The sequence below is a fragment of the Meles meles genome, chromosome 5 (assembly GCF_922984935.1).
Source record: "Meles meles chromosome 5, mMelMel3.1 paternal haplotype, whole genome shotgun sequence".
NCBI classification, from domain to species: domain Eukaryota; kingdom Metazoa; phylum Chordata; class Mammalia; order Carnivora; family Mustelidae; genus Meles; species Meles meles.
In genome coordinates this window covers 71,019,484-71,036,982 of record NC_060070.1, presented here as the reverse complement: position 1 = coordinate 71,036,982, position 17,499 = coordinate 71,019,484, and the positions used below count along the sequence as shown (strand labels likewise).

The window sequence follows — 17,499 nt, the reverse complement described above, 5'->3', positions numbered from 1 at the left end:
ACCTGACACAGGGCTTGATCTCATGACCCTAAGATGATGACCAGAGCCAAAATCAAGAGTTAAATGCTCAACCAACTGAACCACCCAGGTGCCCCTCTATTTTAATTCTTACCCATATTTGATATAATTATTTGAGAGGGGACACTATAATCTGCATTTGTCTGACCCCTGCTGCTGACTTAATATTAGGTACCATATCTTTTTCTTCTAGTCAGTGCTCTAGTTTGGTCCCCAAATAAATTTTAAGTATAATTTTGAAAGGTACTGCAAAGGAAAAGATCAGGGTGCCCTGACAGATGGTTGAGGAGGTCCTACCTAGTCTGTGGTGGAGTGGGGACTGGGGCTGCTTAGAAAGTTCTCTGAATAATAAAAAAGAGAAAAGTTCACAAATGACTTGGTTGAGGGAGGAGCTGAACACAGTCGAGGAATGCACAGAATGAATAAATGGACAGGCAAATGGACCGATGGTTAGACGAATGGACTGCATGATAATAGTTAATAATCGTAGCAGTTAACTCTTCCTGTGTTCACCTCTGTGCCAGGCACTGTTGGAATCCCTGTGGGGATTATCTCTCATCAATGTCTAGAGCCCAGTAGCCCAGATGCGAGGACTAAGGGGAAGCCTAGAGAGGGAGGCAGGGCACCAAATCATGCACATCCTTGTTGGCCATAGAATATGTAATGGAAGCACTGAGGCAAGTGATGTAATCAGATGTGTGTGTATTTAAAGATCAGTTTTACTGTATGAGAGGAATGGGTTAGAGGAAACGGGGAAGGTAAGGGGAGACAAGTTAGCTTTTACAACTTTTCCGAAAAGAGATCATTGTGTCTAGGATTAGGGTAGAGGCAACCACCACGGAAGGAAGGAGATCATTTGAGGTGGATTTGGGAGATAGATTTGGCATGGCTTGCCAGGAGTTGGGGGATGGGGTGGGGGATCAAGGACAATTGTCAGATTTCTATCATGAGCTGCTATAAGTGTTCCCATTTACACCAGTGAGGTGGCTGAAGGGTTAATTCTGCAGGGGAAGATCATGGTGTGCTTAAGCTGCTTGTGATGTCCAAAGGAAGATGCCCAGAAGGCAATTGAACATGGATTTAAAGCTCAGAGGACATGAAGATTGAGCAGCTTGGCAGCATGTAGATGGTGCATGGAAGTGAAGAGCTCCTAAGGAGAGAGTGAAGAGTGAAAACAAAAGAAGGATGAAGACCACACCCCATTTAAAAGTTAGAAGAAGAGGCAAAGTGGATGGAGAAACTCGATGCCTTCATGGCTTTATTATTGTTACTGGTATTTTTTTAATCACATACTTTAATTTAGAGTTATGACATAACTTGAAATCAAAAAGTCTGTTTTAGTTTGCTCACTCACGTTGTTGAAAGCTTAGTAAGTTCTAGATGTTTCGCTCATTAAAACCATCTTGCTCTTGCTCCACTATCCCTTTAAGGTCTACTTTGAACAGTTTCTGGTGGACCTAATGTTGTGCAAGACATTCTTAGGGGTGAAGAAAATGAGGCCATTACCCAGAAACCACGTGGAAGGGGCAAATAAAAGAAATAATGAGTTAATGTATAAGGAGTTTTTATTTTAAGAAACCTTAAAAATGTGATAGCTTAAACAGTGTTTAAATGGGAAGCTGATGGTGGCCTGGTATAAGTGGAGAGGGCTTTATGAAATGGGGTTGTAGTAGATAGTAAGAGAGACATTTAAAGTCTGGTGAGACCAGCAACTTGATACCAAATTTGTTCCAAGGATTCTCTAGTATAGAAGTTGAATTAGGTACAGAATGTCCTGACTGGTCCTGAGTAGCTTTAAATAATGGTCTAATACTTGAACAAGTTTCAGCTGTTAATTCATTATTGAAAAACAAAGTATTACATCTTAGATGGAATGAAAAGTTGAAAAGAAAAATCAATTTGGAAAAGAAACCTGAACTTAAGTACAAATCAACTTAAATTTTTGATAATGCTCATGAACAGGACGGAATGATTCTAGAGCGCTAAGGGCCTCCACTTTTGGGGAAGCACATGGAGGCAGAATATACAGGAAGGATGTTGTACCTATTGAAAAGCCAATGATGTTAAGGCTGCATAAGCTTCCTACTAGCATTATCCTCTGCAACCTTGAATTTCATTTTATAATAAGGAACTTCTGGATCCAGAAAACTGTTATTTATTGAGAGTCTAACCATTTAGCTCATTGTGTCGGAACTGATTTTGCTGTTTCCACAGTATCCACTCCAAAAGTGAATGATCACGATTCCATTGGGAAGAAGCAAGGTTTCCTAATCTGAACTTGGTTTTCCCAAAGCTTCAAACATTTCTATTCCTATTTATTATCTTACCATTCAAAAAACTGTTCATTTATTGCCTGTCACAGGGATTTCTTGTTTCTTTCCTTTGTCTGGGCTAGACTAGGGGGCTAGCATCTAGACAGTTAACATTGAGTAAAATGTGCCATCTGTTGAGTGGATACTTTATGAAAGACTCTGTGCTTGGGAAACGTGATGAGGTAGGTCGCAGGGTCTCTTTCCTGCAGGAGCTTACACTTTCCTGGAGAGGCAGACACATGCACAGATGATTTCAATCTGTGGAAAGTCCAATGACAGCAGATGCCAGGAGGCTGGGAGATGACAGAGGACGGGGGGCTGTTAGTACAGTTGGGAGGAGTGAGTAGAATGACCACAAAAGGGGGCATAATTATGCCATAACAGGTGGGAATTGTGACTCATGGTCACAAACCAGAGTGCACGGTCACCTTAAGAATGGGAATCAGGATGGGCATCTGGATGGCTCAGTGGGTTAGGCATTTGCCTTTGGCTCAGGTCATGATCCTGGGGTCCTGGGATCCAGCCTCCTAGCTAGCTCCCAGCTCAGCAGGGAGTCTACTTGTCCCTCCTCTCCCTCTGCCTCTCTCCCCACCAAGTAAATAAATAAAATCTTAAAAGAAGAGGAAAAAAAAGAAAAGAACGGGAGTCAGGAAAGCAACTCAAGAGTTGATGCATTTAGCGGTAGATTGAACGGTTTGAATTCAAGTCCCTTATTAACTATGGGACCATGAACATATTAATTACTTAACTTCTTTAAACCTCAAGTTTCCTGGTCTTTCCTCCTGGAAATTCCAGATGGTGGAAATAGCACCATCCATGCATATTACCATGACAATTTCATGAGGTAATATACTAAAGCTCTTGATAGTAATTGGCTTGTAAAAGTCTTTCTCAAAAAAGAAAAAAAAAGCTATCATTTTATAATAGTACTATAAGAGATTACATATTTTTCCCAATCCCTTGCTATTACATTTTCCCAGTCACTGAAAAAATGTCAGTAACTGACATAACATCATGTTATAACATGTTATAACATGTTATAACATGATGTTATGTCAGTTAAAATGTATTCACTTAAACCTTGTCAGTCCAATGCACTAGGGTGATGAAGTGGAGAAAAATTTTAAAAACACAAAAGAATGTAATCAATAAAATAGACATGAACTCCAGTTCACTGTTCAGAGATAACCACTATTAATACTATCTTGATATAGTTCCTTTTCATTTCTGTACAAGGATGTTTACTGAGAAATGTTATATATATTTAAAAATGAGGTGCGCTTGAATGGCTCAGTCAGGTAAGTATCTGCCTTAGGCTCAGGTCATGATCTCAGGGTTCTAGGATGGAGCTCCACAACGGGCTCCTTGCTTAGGTATAAATCTCCATTTGTACTCTCAGTGTTTATGAGGACAAATGCCCCGAAGCTAGCTGTTAAGTTATAGGGTATGCATCTTTTTAACTCTCTGGTTAGGCATTGTCATGTGATGCCCCCAGCACCCGTGAAGACTTCTACAGAGGTGTCTGTGGACCACCCCTCCCCAACACTGGGCATGATCATGAAAGCCTTTGCAGCTGAATAATGTTGTGGAGATTGAACATTTCTCTCAGATAGTTATTGGCCAATAGTCTATTTTCCTTTGTTTTTTTTTTAATATTTTATTTATTTGACAGAGAGAAATCACAACTAGGCAGAGAGGCAGGCAGAGAGAGAGGAAGAAGCTGGCTCCCCACGGAGCAGAGAGCCCAATGTGGGGCTCAATCCCAGGACCCTGGGATCATGACCTGAGCCAAAGGCAGAGGCTTTAACTCACTGAGCCACCCAGGTGCCCCTCTATTTTCCTTTGTTGAAACATGGTTTAATTTTTTTTTTATTTGCTTATAGAAATTTAGGGAATCCATGTGCTAGCATGGATGCCAGGCTCTGATGTCCTACTTCAAAATCCAGAAATTTCAGAGAAGGAAATTTATTCAAGTTTTTTTCCCTTAGATAGTGATTTCATTAATTAATGTTTAATTCATGAAGAAAATCTTAACTCTAATTTTTCCCTCCTCAGGTAATTCAAGCCTTACAGTTGGTAGATAAAGCTTTTGGAATGTTGATGGAAGGCTTAAAACAGCGGAACTTACACAACTGTGTCAATATAATCCTTTTGGCCGACCATGGTATACTTTCTTTTCTTTTTCTTTTATACTTTTCTTTTTAAATCACATTTTATCATTGATTATGTCTTATCATTTCAAGGAACATGTGAAAAGGATAGTGATATTTTAAAGATTTTATTTATTTATTTGACAGAGATCACAAGTAGGGAGAGAGGCAGGCAGAGAGAGAGAGAGGAGGAAGCAGGCTCCCTGCCAAGCAGAGAGCGGGATGCGGGGCTCGATCCCAGGACCCTGGGATCATGACCTGAGCTGAAGGCAGAGGCTTTAATCCACTGAGCCACCCAGGCGCCCCAAGGATAGTGATATTTTAGAGTTTACTTCCAGACCTAGAACTTCTTGAATGAGTGAGGAACAAGTTTTGTGGTAGGTTGTGAGGAATAGAGGACTAAAACTAAAATTTCTAGTTTATTCTAACGTTCATTCTGAAAATCCATCCATATATTTACTTTTCTGTAAAAAGTAAGGGATATGGCTGGGTTATTGTTCAATCAAATATTTTTTGAGTGCCTATTTAATGTCAAGTATTTCACTAGGTAGGGTGTTTTTGGAGGTACATAAAGCGGAAATTGGGTGATTTTCCTTAGGTTAGTCAAGCTTAGCTCCAAAGGCTGTGAAGAAATGAGGCATGGAGGAGAGGAGGAAAAGGATTTTATGTGTACAGAACTTTTGTTCATATTTTATGACATCAAGGTAACGAGAAACAGTAATTTATTTTAAAAATTTCTAAAATGTTTTCTTAACACGTTGTCCTACTGTTTTAAAATGAAAGTGAACCATTTTAATGTCCATTTTGTTAAAAGAAATTTAAAAAAAAACAAAAAAATATAAAGTGCATGCCGCTTATATAAATTTAAATAATGTACTTAAAATATAACTAAATTTCTCCAGAGGATTTTCTTCTTTGAAGTTAGTTGATTTATGTTGAACAAATGATCTGTTCATAATTCTTGTTTATTCTTCTCTTATAAACGTGACCCTTCTCCACTGCCAGGGTTTTCAAGGTCTGCCATTTAGAGTGAAATCATAGGGTCAGTTGTATAGGTGCTCAGTGAAACTTGGTTTGAGATCTGTAACATAGAATATCTCTGATTTGAAATGGTCAAAGACAACAGATTGTTACCATTTGTTACTATCTGTCTATCTATACTCAGTGGTATACATACTTTTGTTAAAATTTAGGAATGGATCAGACTTACTGTGACAAAATGGAATATATGACTGACTATTTTCCTCGAATAAACTTCTACATGTACGAAGGGCCTGCCCCTCGTATCAGGGCTCGTAATATACCTCATGACTTTTACAGTTGTAAGTATGAAGATGCCATGTGAAAAAAAAGGTAAAATCGAAAGTGAATAACATACCTTATGATTCTGAGGATGTAGAGATTGCCAGGCCCCTCTTCTGACTTCTTGGGAAGACCATACAGAAGCAAAGGAGAAATACCCTTCCTTGTTTAAATATAGTCAGCCTGTAAAGTCTATGGTAATATTTAATATTCTCAAATTAAAACATATTCTACTTAATTGTGCTAATATTAATAAAGTATTGATGGAAACAAAATGTTAATAATAATAAAAATATTAATATATTCTACTTAATTGTTAGGTTAAAATATGTTCTACTTATAGCCATATAAGTAGATATTTATAATAAATGATATATAATGAAATACAGTCCACTTACATTAATGATCCTAGTTATATTAATTAAAACATCAATTAATTAAATTAAATAGTAATATTAATAAGATTTAATATATTTTACTTAATTGTTAGTTTAAAATATATACTATTTGTAGGTTAAAATATATTCTTAAATTCTAAAATAATTCTTTGCTTAAAATAGTTTTTTATTCAATCTTACCAGATCCTAGTCATTAATAAATGTATATGTCAAATTCATCTGAGTTGTTCACATTTGTTATGTGATTCTTTTTTTTTTTCTTTTGAAACAGTTAATTCTGAAGAAATTGTTAGGAACCTCAGTGTAAGTATACAGTGTCCTAATACATATATGTAAGGTAATAGAATGTCCTTAAAATCTGGGTTGGAAGAAATCTATATTCTGTATTTCTGAGCCCAAGCCACTTGTCATTTCTTTATGAAACCCTCCGTTGACATTATTTTACATGTATATCAGTTGCTTTTATCTTAGGTGTTTCCATTTGCAGTTGTCACCCCTCCAGAAGATTAGTCTGGGGGGCTCCTGGTTTTCACTGAGTGGGCTGATGTCCCCTGCAAAAGATCCATGCCAGGGAGCCTCAGGCTGCACGGCCTGTCACATGTTTTAATTGACTTAATATCGGAAAATAGTGAATCATGAACTCTTACCGTTCTTTTCATACGAGTCAGAAAAATCATCCCTTCACCCTCTAAGTATAATTGCAACTGCTTTTGATTGGTTCCCACATTCTGGGTTGTGAGTAAAGGAGCAGGGCAAATTCCAGATACCTAGCTTAAAGCCATCTGGGTTTTTCAAAGTGACATTCACTGCTCCTAGAGAGACCTGATGAGTTCTTAAGTATAGTTTTAATAATTCTGTATTTAAGGCATATTCCCAAGTATATTTTCTATTACCTGAGATTCATGACCCTATCATTGCTTGGGATGGGGCTAGGTTTATTTAAGTATAGGCGGCATGCAATTATAGTAAAAAAGGTTAAGATGAAATGTGAATGATTGAAAAGTGAGGAAAACTCAGAGGGAGCAATGTTACTGTCTCCTGGGACCCACGGCAAGTCTGATGGCCCCTGGGGGGCTCAGTTGGTTAAGCGTCTGCCTTCTGCTCAGGTCAGGTCATGATCCCAGGGTCCCGGGATAGAGCCGTGCTGGGCTCCCTGCTCCGCGGGGAGCCTCCTTCTCCCTTTCCCTCTGTCTGCCATTCCCCAGGCTTGGGCTCTCTCTATCTCTCTCTCTCTGTCCAATAAATGAACAAAATCTAAAAAAAAAAAATTATGAAATGACCACTAGAGCAGCAATTCTTTAGTCTTAATCACTCCTTTTTTCTCTTACACCTTCTGGTACGCTGATCTTGAGTACGCAGGGTAGGCAATCTCACCCCATGCTGGTGAAAGGCAGAGAGGCTGTGTGTCCACGCTGATTGGAGGGGCACTTGGGAATTTTCAGCCTGTGGACTCTCTAAAACCACATATTGTTGCTCTTTCCTCATCACCTCACGAGCCCTATAGCTGAAGCCGTGTTGGTGAGGAGGGGCAAATCTCTAACAATTCTGATGGTGCAGGGAATTTACCACAGGCTTTGGAAACCCATTACCTGGCGCTGTGAAAATAGGCTGGGCCTGGAGCCACAGAACCCTGAAGGAATGGACCACCATTTCCTGAAGTCGTCCGTTATTCCCAGGAAATACTGCACTGGCAGTGCAATATATATTCCTGGCAATGCTGGTCCCAGGTCCCGTATTGAGCTTTTATTGGACAAACATAACCAAACATGAATGGGTGGCTCTTTAGCTCAACAATGTTGTGACTGCATGACAGAAAACAGCATCAACTTTGTTCTTAGATAAAATGACCCAAGTTTGCCCAACTTTAGGGTCTTCAGCCTAAATTTTCAAATGCAAAGTATAACCCCATTCTTCCTTCAGAAATTGGCAACATGCCTCCCATTTCCTTGGGATTTACTCTGGCTACACACCAGCTAGGAGAGTATGACTGCCACATGACCTGTGGTCCTCAAGGGCACAGTCTAGTCCCGTGTATCTTTGAGGAAGCTGCATACCCAAGAGCTGCCATCGAGTATTTGCCTGAATGTTACAAAAATACTGGCTTCTGAAGGAAGTAACAATGGGGGTGCCTGGGTGGCTCAGTCAGTTAAGCTTCTGCTTTCAGCTCAGATCATGGTCTTCAGGTCCTGGGATCGAGCCCTGCATTAGGCTCCCTGCTCAGTGGGGATCCTGCTTCTCCCTCTCCCTGACCCCTGCTCATGCTCTCTTTCTCTCTCCCAAATAAATAAATAAAATCTTAAAAAAAAAAAAAAAAGAAGAAGAGGCCTGGTAAAGATACTAAAATAGGCAAGAAAAAAAAATGGCCAAAATATGTGTGCAATAAAACATTTCTCTTCCCCTTTTCATCCTATAACTCTCTGGCTCTATTGTCCATTTTCCTTTTTAATTTTTTTTTGTTCAATTTCATGGTGTCTTTTTTTCTTCTATAAGTTGAGCGCAAAATAGTAATGAGTTCAGACTTAAAGTATTTGTGAGATGATTGAGACTTAAGAATGAGGAGGTAGAAAAAATTTAATTTCCCCATATTCTTACCTGTATTTTCTCTTGTTTCTCAAAAAGGTCATGAGGGTGAAAAAGTTCATTTTTAGTTCTAGTTCTCGTCTCCTCACTTTTTTTTAGATGTCTATGAGTTGGATTTTCATACAGTTTTTTTTTAAAGATTTTATTTATTTATTTGACAGAATTGCAAGTAGGCAGAGAGGCAGGCAGAGAGAGAGAGGAGGAAGCAGGCTCCCTGTTGAGCAGAGAGCCCCATGCAGGACTCGATCCCAGGACTCTGGGATCATGACCCGAACCAGAGGCAGAGGCTTTAACCCACTGAGCCACCCAGGCGCCCTGAGTTGCATTTTTGCACAGTTTTAAAATATGCCACCAAGTTACTGTAGTAATTATTAATTGTTAATTATTTAATTATTAAGGAAATATTTCCCTCTACTTTGTAAGAGATCCATGAGTTTTAAAAATAAAGAACCTATGCCAGGTATCAGAAACTTTTGACTTGATTTGAGAAGTAAGCAAATGTAGGTTATTTCAAGGGTAAATTGAATCCATTGTAAAAGGATTTTGGTACAATTAAACTGAGTCTTAAAATTTTTAGTGATATTTACTGTGTTATATAGTTTTCATATATAATTTAAATTCAAAAGTTGTAATTGCCACTCGGAATCTCGACATAGCTAGTGTCTGTCAAAAAAGGAGGGGAAGTTTATGGTGAAAAACTTAGAACATCATAATTTAAATCAACAACTTGCAACAATAAAAACAACATAATTGGGAAATGTGACCACAACGATACTAGGTTTCATATCCTTATTTTATAAGCCAAATTTAAATCCTCTTAATTTTAAAAAGTGCTTAATTGCCTTAGAAGATGTTATTGTTGAATTAGCTAGCATATTTTATAACTTACATGAAGAAAGAATTTACCTATTTTTTAGTGCCGGAAACCTGATCAGCATTTCAAACCCTATTTGACTCCTGATTTGCCAAAACGACTCCACTTTGCCAAAAATATTAGAATTGACAAGGTTCATCTTTTGGTGGATCGGCAGTGGCTGGCTGTGAGGTTTGTGCATCTATTCACTTGTCTTGTAATACTTTTAACAACCATCTTTCAATATAGATTACTTTAAATTTTTTATAATTTATATTAACATATGATGTATTTTTTGCATCGGGGTACAGGTCTGTGAATCGTCAGGCTTACAAAATTCACAGCACTCACCATAGCACATACCCTCCCCAGTGTCCATAGTCCAGCCACCCTCTCCCTACCCGCCCCAAGCCCCCAACAACCCTGTTTGTTTCCTGAGATTAAGAGTCTCATGGTTTTTCTCCCTCCTGATCATACCTTGCTTCATTTTCCCCCCATAAGCCCCCATGACCCCCCAGCCTGCCTCTCAAGTTCTTCATATCAGAGAGATCATAATGATAATTGTCTTTCTCTGGTTGACTTATTTCACTCAGCATAATACCCTCTAGTTCCATCCACTTTGTTGCAAATGGCAGGGTTTCATTTCTTTACCTTAATTTTACCCTGCTGATATGATCCTGTTATTTTTTTTTCCTGAGTACTGATATTTCCTTGACTTTTTACATGCCACCTAGAACTTCTGCATTTGAAATGCCGGTTCTTAGGGGGCCAATCTTAGCATCCTAATTCTCACAAGACAGACGAGCAAGAGGAAGAAGACTGACACTGTAGACCATTCCAGAAACTGTCAATAGCAGCACATTCCTAACTGCCACTCGGGTCATTTTCAGGTGGTAGACAGGATGTAAAGATGATATCAGTTGTCCTGAAGGTTGGTAGTAAGTTATTGATTGGGTGGCTCCTTGAGATCGTTGTCTGTCATCTTTGTGGTTTTTATGAAGGAGCACCTTTATGGCTTTGAGGCCAAGCTATATTGGTTAGCTTGGTCTTTTTTTCTAGTTACCATGCATGTTGATTGTTGAGCATTTGTAAATTATAATTGTGTTTAGAGAAAATAAAAACCGTTCTGAATCCCCTCCTCCCAAGATAACCAATTCATTCATTGGTTTCACAATGATGTTTGTTGTGTGTGTGCTGGGCCTTGTTTCAGGCATTTGAAGGATAACAGACAGGATTCTTGTCCAATGATGAAGACTGATAATAAGCCAGCAAACAAATGCACACACACACACTTTCTGGTAGTTCAACTAATGTTTCCTATTTCTTTATTTCATTCCAGTGTTGTTGTTGTGGTGGTGGTAGTTTTTCCATGTGCACGTGGGTTTAAATGGAATCAGGATCATACTGTTTTCTGGCCTTATTTGTGTGCAATGTAATGCCGGAGGATACAGAAGACAGTGGGCATACAGACTCTGAAAGACATGTTTAACAAAGGGGAAACAAGAGAAAGATAAGGCAGTTGGGCTCTAATATGAGTGGGTACAGGATGAGGAACTGGGGTTTTGGCAAAACCTTTCTATGAGATAACGGGAAACCCAAGCAGTGCACGGTTAGTCCAGAGAGTGTGTGTGCTTGCATCTGACCACTAGATGGCGTGGCCTCTCTCCTTGGGATTAAGGTTTCACAATCCTTTGTGAGGATGAGTGGCTTTATTGTATGGCTCACCTTAGCCTTCTCCAGAAGAACTAAAGAGACTAAGCTTTACTAATATTAAGTATATAAAGCTTTTAGTAATGTAGGCATGTATCATGTGAGCAAATATATGTCCAAATTGAGTAAATGGCTCCAAATATTTACTGTTGAGAGTATGAGATGGAAGAAATAAAGAGGTCACTGGTAACAAATGCAGAAGTGCCCATGGATCCTATAACATGACCGATGGGTTATAGAAGGAGAGTCCAGCTACCAGAATACCTCTGGGTATTACACATTAATATCTAGTCTCAAATTATGAGCTTTTTAAATGTGACCGCTAGCAGCGAGATGTTCAAGACGAGGGTTCAAGACTCGCCTCCACACATAGACTATGAGAACATAAACAAATTAATGTCTCAGGATTTCATCTTCATCGTCTGTAACACCAAATTAGCCTTGTTTTATTAGTCTCTTGATATTAAACTCATTTATATCAAAGGGAAATGTTGACGACAGCCCAAACCTGAGCAACCAGGGAGTCTCGTCTGATCAAGCCCTGGGTTCGTTCTACCTCCAACCCTTAACACATGAGTGTCAGGCTGCCTGGTCTCTACATTACAGTATGTTGTTTTTAGTTATAATGTCTGATATTTGATAACTAGATTAGATCTCCTTTCTAGAATTACAGCAAATATCATCATTTCGTGTTATCTTTCACCGTCATCATTTTTATTTTGCCTAAAATGTGTTGGATTTTATTAATTTGAGGAAACCCAATTATTTGAAACTACAACTGAAGTATTGTTAAAGTGCTCCCTAAAAGAACATGAATAATAGCTTTTCATTTTATGATTGAAAAGTGACAAATACCTCCCAGGCACCTTTCTTTTTCTTCTTCTTTTTTAAAAAATCATTTTTTTTTAAAGATTTTACTTATTTATTTGTCAGAGAGAGAAACAGCACAAGCAGGGGGAGAAGCAGATGTAGAGGGAGAAACAGGTTCTCTGCTGAGCAGGGAGCCCAATGCAGGATTCTATTGAAGGACCCTGGGATTGTGACCTGAGCTGAAGGCAGACGCTTAACTGACTAAGCCATCCAGGTGTCCCTCCCAGGTACCTTTCTAAGAAATGGGGTAGACACAGCCCCCACCCTAAGGATCTTTGTGCAGGCAAGGAGGAAGACAAGAATTGTAATCAGTTGTTACAGCTGCTGTGTGAGGCTCAAGTACAATGCGCAAGGAAACAAAAAGAGTGATTACACAGCCCAGGTATAGATGTCAGAGAATATCAGAGGAAGCTTCCTGGTGGCTGTGATTACTGCTCTGGGCTTTGAAGACTCAGGATGGGATAGCTAAATGCTATCACATGCAGCGGTCTGCCCCAGGTAGTTGTGTAGTTTGTGCACTGCCCAGAGGCACTCAGCCAAGAAGAGAGGCAGTGAAAACAATCCTTGCTCAGCTCACTGAGCCCTGATTGGGGGCTATGTCTACAGGAGGAAATTGACCACTTTACTCTGCTAGAAGGCATCCATCGGCTTGCTAAGCCTCGAGCACTGCCAGGCTGTATTCACAGAGGTGCTTTTCTCAAAATGCTCTGCCCAGAGCAATGGGGCACCCCTTTAAAGCCAGCAGCTACTCTGGGGCAAGGAAGTGTAGAAACAGGTTTGCAAGGCTGATGGACTAGATTCCAGCAATTTCAAGTAGTTCTGCATCACTGGAGCCCTGGGAGAATGGAGTTGGTCTCTTCCTAAAGGAACTGTTATGACTAAAATCCGTGACTTTTGACAGTTAAGGAAGCAGGTCATTGGTAGATACAGGGTGGCTAGAGGTGAATATGTGGATATGAGCGTTTGCATTTCAGAGAGCTCAGTGTCAATACGGCTAAGAGGTGTGTGTGTGAGATGTGGGAAGACTCTGAAATTCACAGTCAGGATAACCAATTAGACCAATTAGGAACTTTGTTCAGGCCAGAAGTAACAAGGATCCAACAAGGAGCATGGTAGAAGAGGAGAGCAGGGGAAAATGTGAAAGGGACTACACAGGTGCATGGGACTTGGCAGCTGTCTGAGAGTCAGGAAAGAGGTCTTGCTCATCTCCGACCTGTGTCATTACTCAACGGTGGTGGAGAAACTGGCCTTGATTTCAACTTTACTAATGAGACATGGAGAAGATAAAAGAGAATTTGTTCCAGAAGATTTCATATGGTACTTGGAAGTTGAGCTTAATCAGGATAGATAAAATCAACTCATCTTTTCCCAATGCTGGCTTCTGTTTTTCCATATGTAATTTCCAGTCTAATGGTTGGAAAGCATAAACAGGACCAGTTGGAAGGGCGAGCCAATTTCTGGAATGTTCACTTGAGAAGGACAGAAAATCGTGTTTTTCAAACACTATATTTTACCTTTCACTTCCGAGTAAGTATTGACTTTCACATTGACTAGTTTCCTAATTGAATTCGGTGAGAAGTTGAAAATACTAAATATTTTTCTGAAAATAAAAGATGAAGGAAGGATCAGCTTCAGAAAATTTTACCAATGACTTGGTTCTAAAGATCTCTTTTTCCCTTGTATTAATGAATCCTCTAGCCTCCCACACAGAATTTAAAACTTAATTATCCCCATATAGTTCCAATAATCTGATGGAACCAAATATAACTGGAATAAGGATAAAAATATTTTTAAACAACTCTTTCCTTCTGTCAGATATTTTATTGGAATTAATCAAAGTAATGAACTGGCACCTTGGGTAAATGAATTTGAATAGGACTCCTCTTGTTTTTCCCCACTCCAGCTAGTCCCTACCCTCTCCTTTCTTTCCTCTCTTGGGTAGAAATGAATGTAGCCTGCTCAGTGTTGTGATTTATTTTTTAATTTGTGATTTATTTTTATTTAAGCTGAGTAGGAGTCATTTATGACTGCTCTAAAAGTTAATTTTTTAAGACACTTAAGGCCTGCCTACGACATAAAAACAAATAAAAACACTGCGTGTATGTATTTGCCTGAGGAGTGGGAGGTAGGAGTGAGAAAGCAAATGAGAAAAATCTCTTAAGGCCAACTGTTGGGAAGAGGAGCCTTTTTTTTCCATTAGCGACCTAATTTGAACCCCTATGACATTGTTGCTTTAAAAAAAAAATCTAGGTTTGTTTGTTCCCATTTTGCTTTCATGTATAAAAACCAACTATGTATAAAATTGCTAATACTGTGCAGTTCAAATACTTAAGTATGAGAAGGTGGGCAAAAGACTAATTACATTTGAAAAGTCCTTCAAGTAATAGGGCAACAGCCTATGGGAGAATGGCCCCCAAATTAAAAATAAACTGAATTTGTAAGAATATACTAGCTTCTTCTTACCAAGTGTTATAATTAACTTCCTCTCCATATTCTTTACACTTCAATAGGAATCAATATTTTTTCCCAGTTTCAAAGACTTATTTCTAAAGTACTGAAATGCCTTAAGTAGCATATTAGTCAAACTGTTCTTAATCACACAGACATTAATTAATGTGTAAAGATTCAGGTAAGCTAGAAAACAATTTTTTTATATTTTTAATTTTTTATTGATGTGTAGCTGACACACAATGTTACATTTCGAATTCTTCTTTTTTTTTTATAATCTATGCCTTTGTTTTTATCTTGTCAATGTCTAAGTGTCAAAGGCTTTTGAATTCTATTTATAGATTCTGGAATTCTCCTTCCTTCTCTCCTACCATTCTGTTTGTTCCTCTGAGGTTATGAATTTGAGCATGAAAAGAACTCTGTTTATGCTGTTGTTGACAGAAAAATTTACTTCTATAAAAGCAGAAGGTACATAAAAATCCATTAAAGCTCAGGTTAGAGTAAGATTTCATATCCATATATTTATTGCAATGTAACATTATTATTTCTTTAAAGGAGTAAAGCATATTCATTCTGTGGAGGAGGCAATCATGGTTATAACAACGAATTTAAGAGCATGGAGGTAACTTACTGCTTCATTAATTTTTTTTTAACAAATATTTATTGAGTAGCTACTTTGTGATAGGCAGTCTTCAGGACTCTTGAATACAGCTTTGAACAAAACAGCTAAGGATCCCTGCCCTCATGAAGCTTTCAGCCTAACAGAGGAATATAGACTATTGGTGTAATAATGTAGTATATTATTTGGTATGTTAGGGGTAGGTGCCATGGGAAATGAAAGTAAAGCGGAGTTGGCAGACATTGGGGATGTTTCAGGGAACCATGGGAGTGGTGTGCTATTTTACACAAGGTGGAGAGGGCGAGATTCATTATGATGTTTATACAGAGACTTGAAGAAGCTGATAGAATTTACCTTTCAAATATTCAGGGGGCAAGTGTCCCAGGCTGAGGAAACAGCCAGTGCAAAGGCCTGGAGGTGGCAGTGTGCCTGACATGTTGGGGATGAGAGAGTCATAGGCAATTGGAAGGATGTTCAACTGTGGCTGATTGGAGAGGAAGGAGTGAGGGTTCAACTGGGTATCTTAAGTTCAAAATATTTATTAGACATTCAAGTGGAGAAGTTTTATGGGCACCTAAGGAGAGTCTGTCTATTCAGAGATTTAAAAAATTTTAGGTTTTAGGTGTGTAAATTAGTTAAAAGATACATAACTAGAGATGGTCTTCAGAAACTGAGTGAATAGAATATAGAATAGAATAGAAAGTGAGTTGAAAGAAAAAGAGTCACTAGCAAAGACACTTAGAAGTAAAGCCAATAACGAAGGAAGAATAAAAGGAGGAGCATAGTGTGTCCTGGAAACCCAGGGAAGAGACTGTTTGAATAAAGTATAACTGATATTCCCCTATAGGTAAAGCTTTATGACTTTTTGCAACTGGCTGTCTTATCTATTTCCATTAATAACAATACACACACAAACACAAACACACATCCCTTCCCAATTAAAGAAAATGTTTTGGGCTTTTTCTGAATATACTGCCTTTTAACATTGTCATGATGAGCTATAGATCCTTGTAAACATTTGAAAAGTCTCTGGAGACAGATGCAGAATACTATTGATAATTTGATATTTGATAATTAAACCAATTACTATAAGGAACACTTATGCCTCCTGTTCTTTGTTAATCACCTTGGGAAAAAATATACATGGCACTGTTACCAAAAAATAATTATGTTTGACACTTTTCTTCTAGTTATTTATAGTCTGAAAGTATGAGATGTGTTATTAATAATATATTTAGCATGAATTAATTAAATGTAAATAAAAGTATTTAGGTTTTTTCTTCCTAAAAGTAGACTCTATTTCTTTCAACTTCTTCAAGTAGAATTGCTTAGAGCTCAGTAGTTGGTCTTCCTTTCTACCTATTCTCACTCAGTTTCTGAGGACCCTCTGTAGTTGTGTATCTTTTAACTAATTTACACACCTAAAAGGGGAAATATATTTGAGCAATCAGTGGGTTAGTATAAGTTGGTAAAAAAAAAAATTCAGCATTTAGAGACTTCAACAATTTTTGTCACTTATTAACATATTTGAACAACGACATGAAAGGACTGTGGAAAAAATATCTGCTATTATTTGATGACTTTCTAATTTATACCATAGATATGGTAGAACTGTGCTGACCTGGTTGTCCGTTGTTGCTTGTTTCTCCTCTGTTGACATAAGAGGAGCTGTGGAAGCAGGTCCATTTAGCAAAAGTAAATACAATATAGATGATATTTGATTGGGATGGTTGGAATCCCAATCATAGGTGCAGATGATATAAAAATCATTTCCAAATCTGAAAAGAAATCCTTACACTAGCCTCAGACACAACTGGGGAGCTAGGACAGAGGGAAAATTGGGTCTTTTCCAATATCTGTTTTTGAGTTTAGATGGCATCTAATAACAATAGGACTGTTGCCACATAGGCTATCTTCTTGGCACATGGACCAAGTTTTAAAGAGAAGACTGAAATTGAGCCATTTGAAAATATTGAAATCTATAACCTAATGTGTGGTGAGTATATCTATTTACATTTGACACCAAAATGTGGATATAGTTTTAAAAACACGTGTTTTGAAATTGGTAATAAATTGAATCCCAGAGATGGATGCTTTGCCCTAAGAAGACAGAAGGAGAAAAGATGAGAATGAATCATCATTCACAATTATTCAGGCATAAGAGTCAAGTCTTTCTGTTCGTCGGTAATGATAAACATTAGCTCTCAGGAGACAAGCTTTTCTGTCAGTTACTATTTGA

General features: G+C 38.3%; 1 protein-coding gene across 2 annotated transcripts in view; it reads left to right on the top strand.

The window, feature by feature from the left end:
* Positions 1-17,499, top strand: part of ENPP3 (ectonucleotide pyrophosphatase/phosphodiesterase 3) — a 74,921-nt gene that overhangs the window by 34,747 nt on the left and 22,675 nt on the right. For both annotated transcript variants that reach the window (XM_046004466.1, XM_046004465.1), the window contains exons 12-17: positions 4,386-4,494; positions 5,674-5,802; positions 6,452-6,483; positions 9,678-9,805; positions 15,197-15,263; positions 17,169-17,256. In XM_046004466.1, coding sequence (XP_045860422.1) covers positions 4,386-4,494; positions 5,674-5,802; positions 6,452-6,483; positions 9,678-9,805; positions 15,197-15,263; positions 17,169-17,256 — 553 coding nt within the window. The remainder of the gene's footprint in view (positions 1-4,385; positions 4,495-5,673; positions 5,803-6,451; positions 6,484-9,677; positions 9,806-15,196; positions 15,264-17,168; positions 17,257-17,499) is intronic.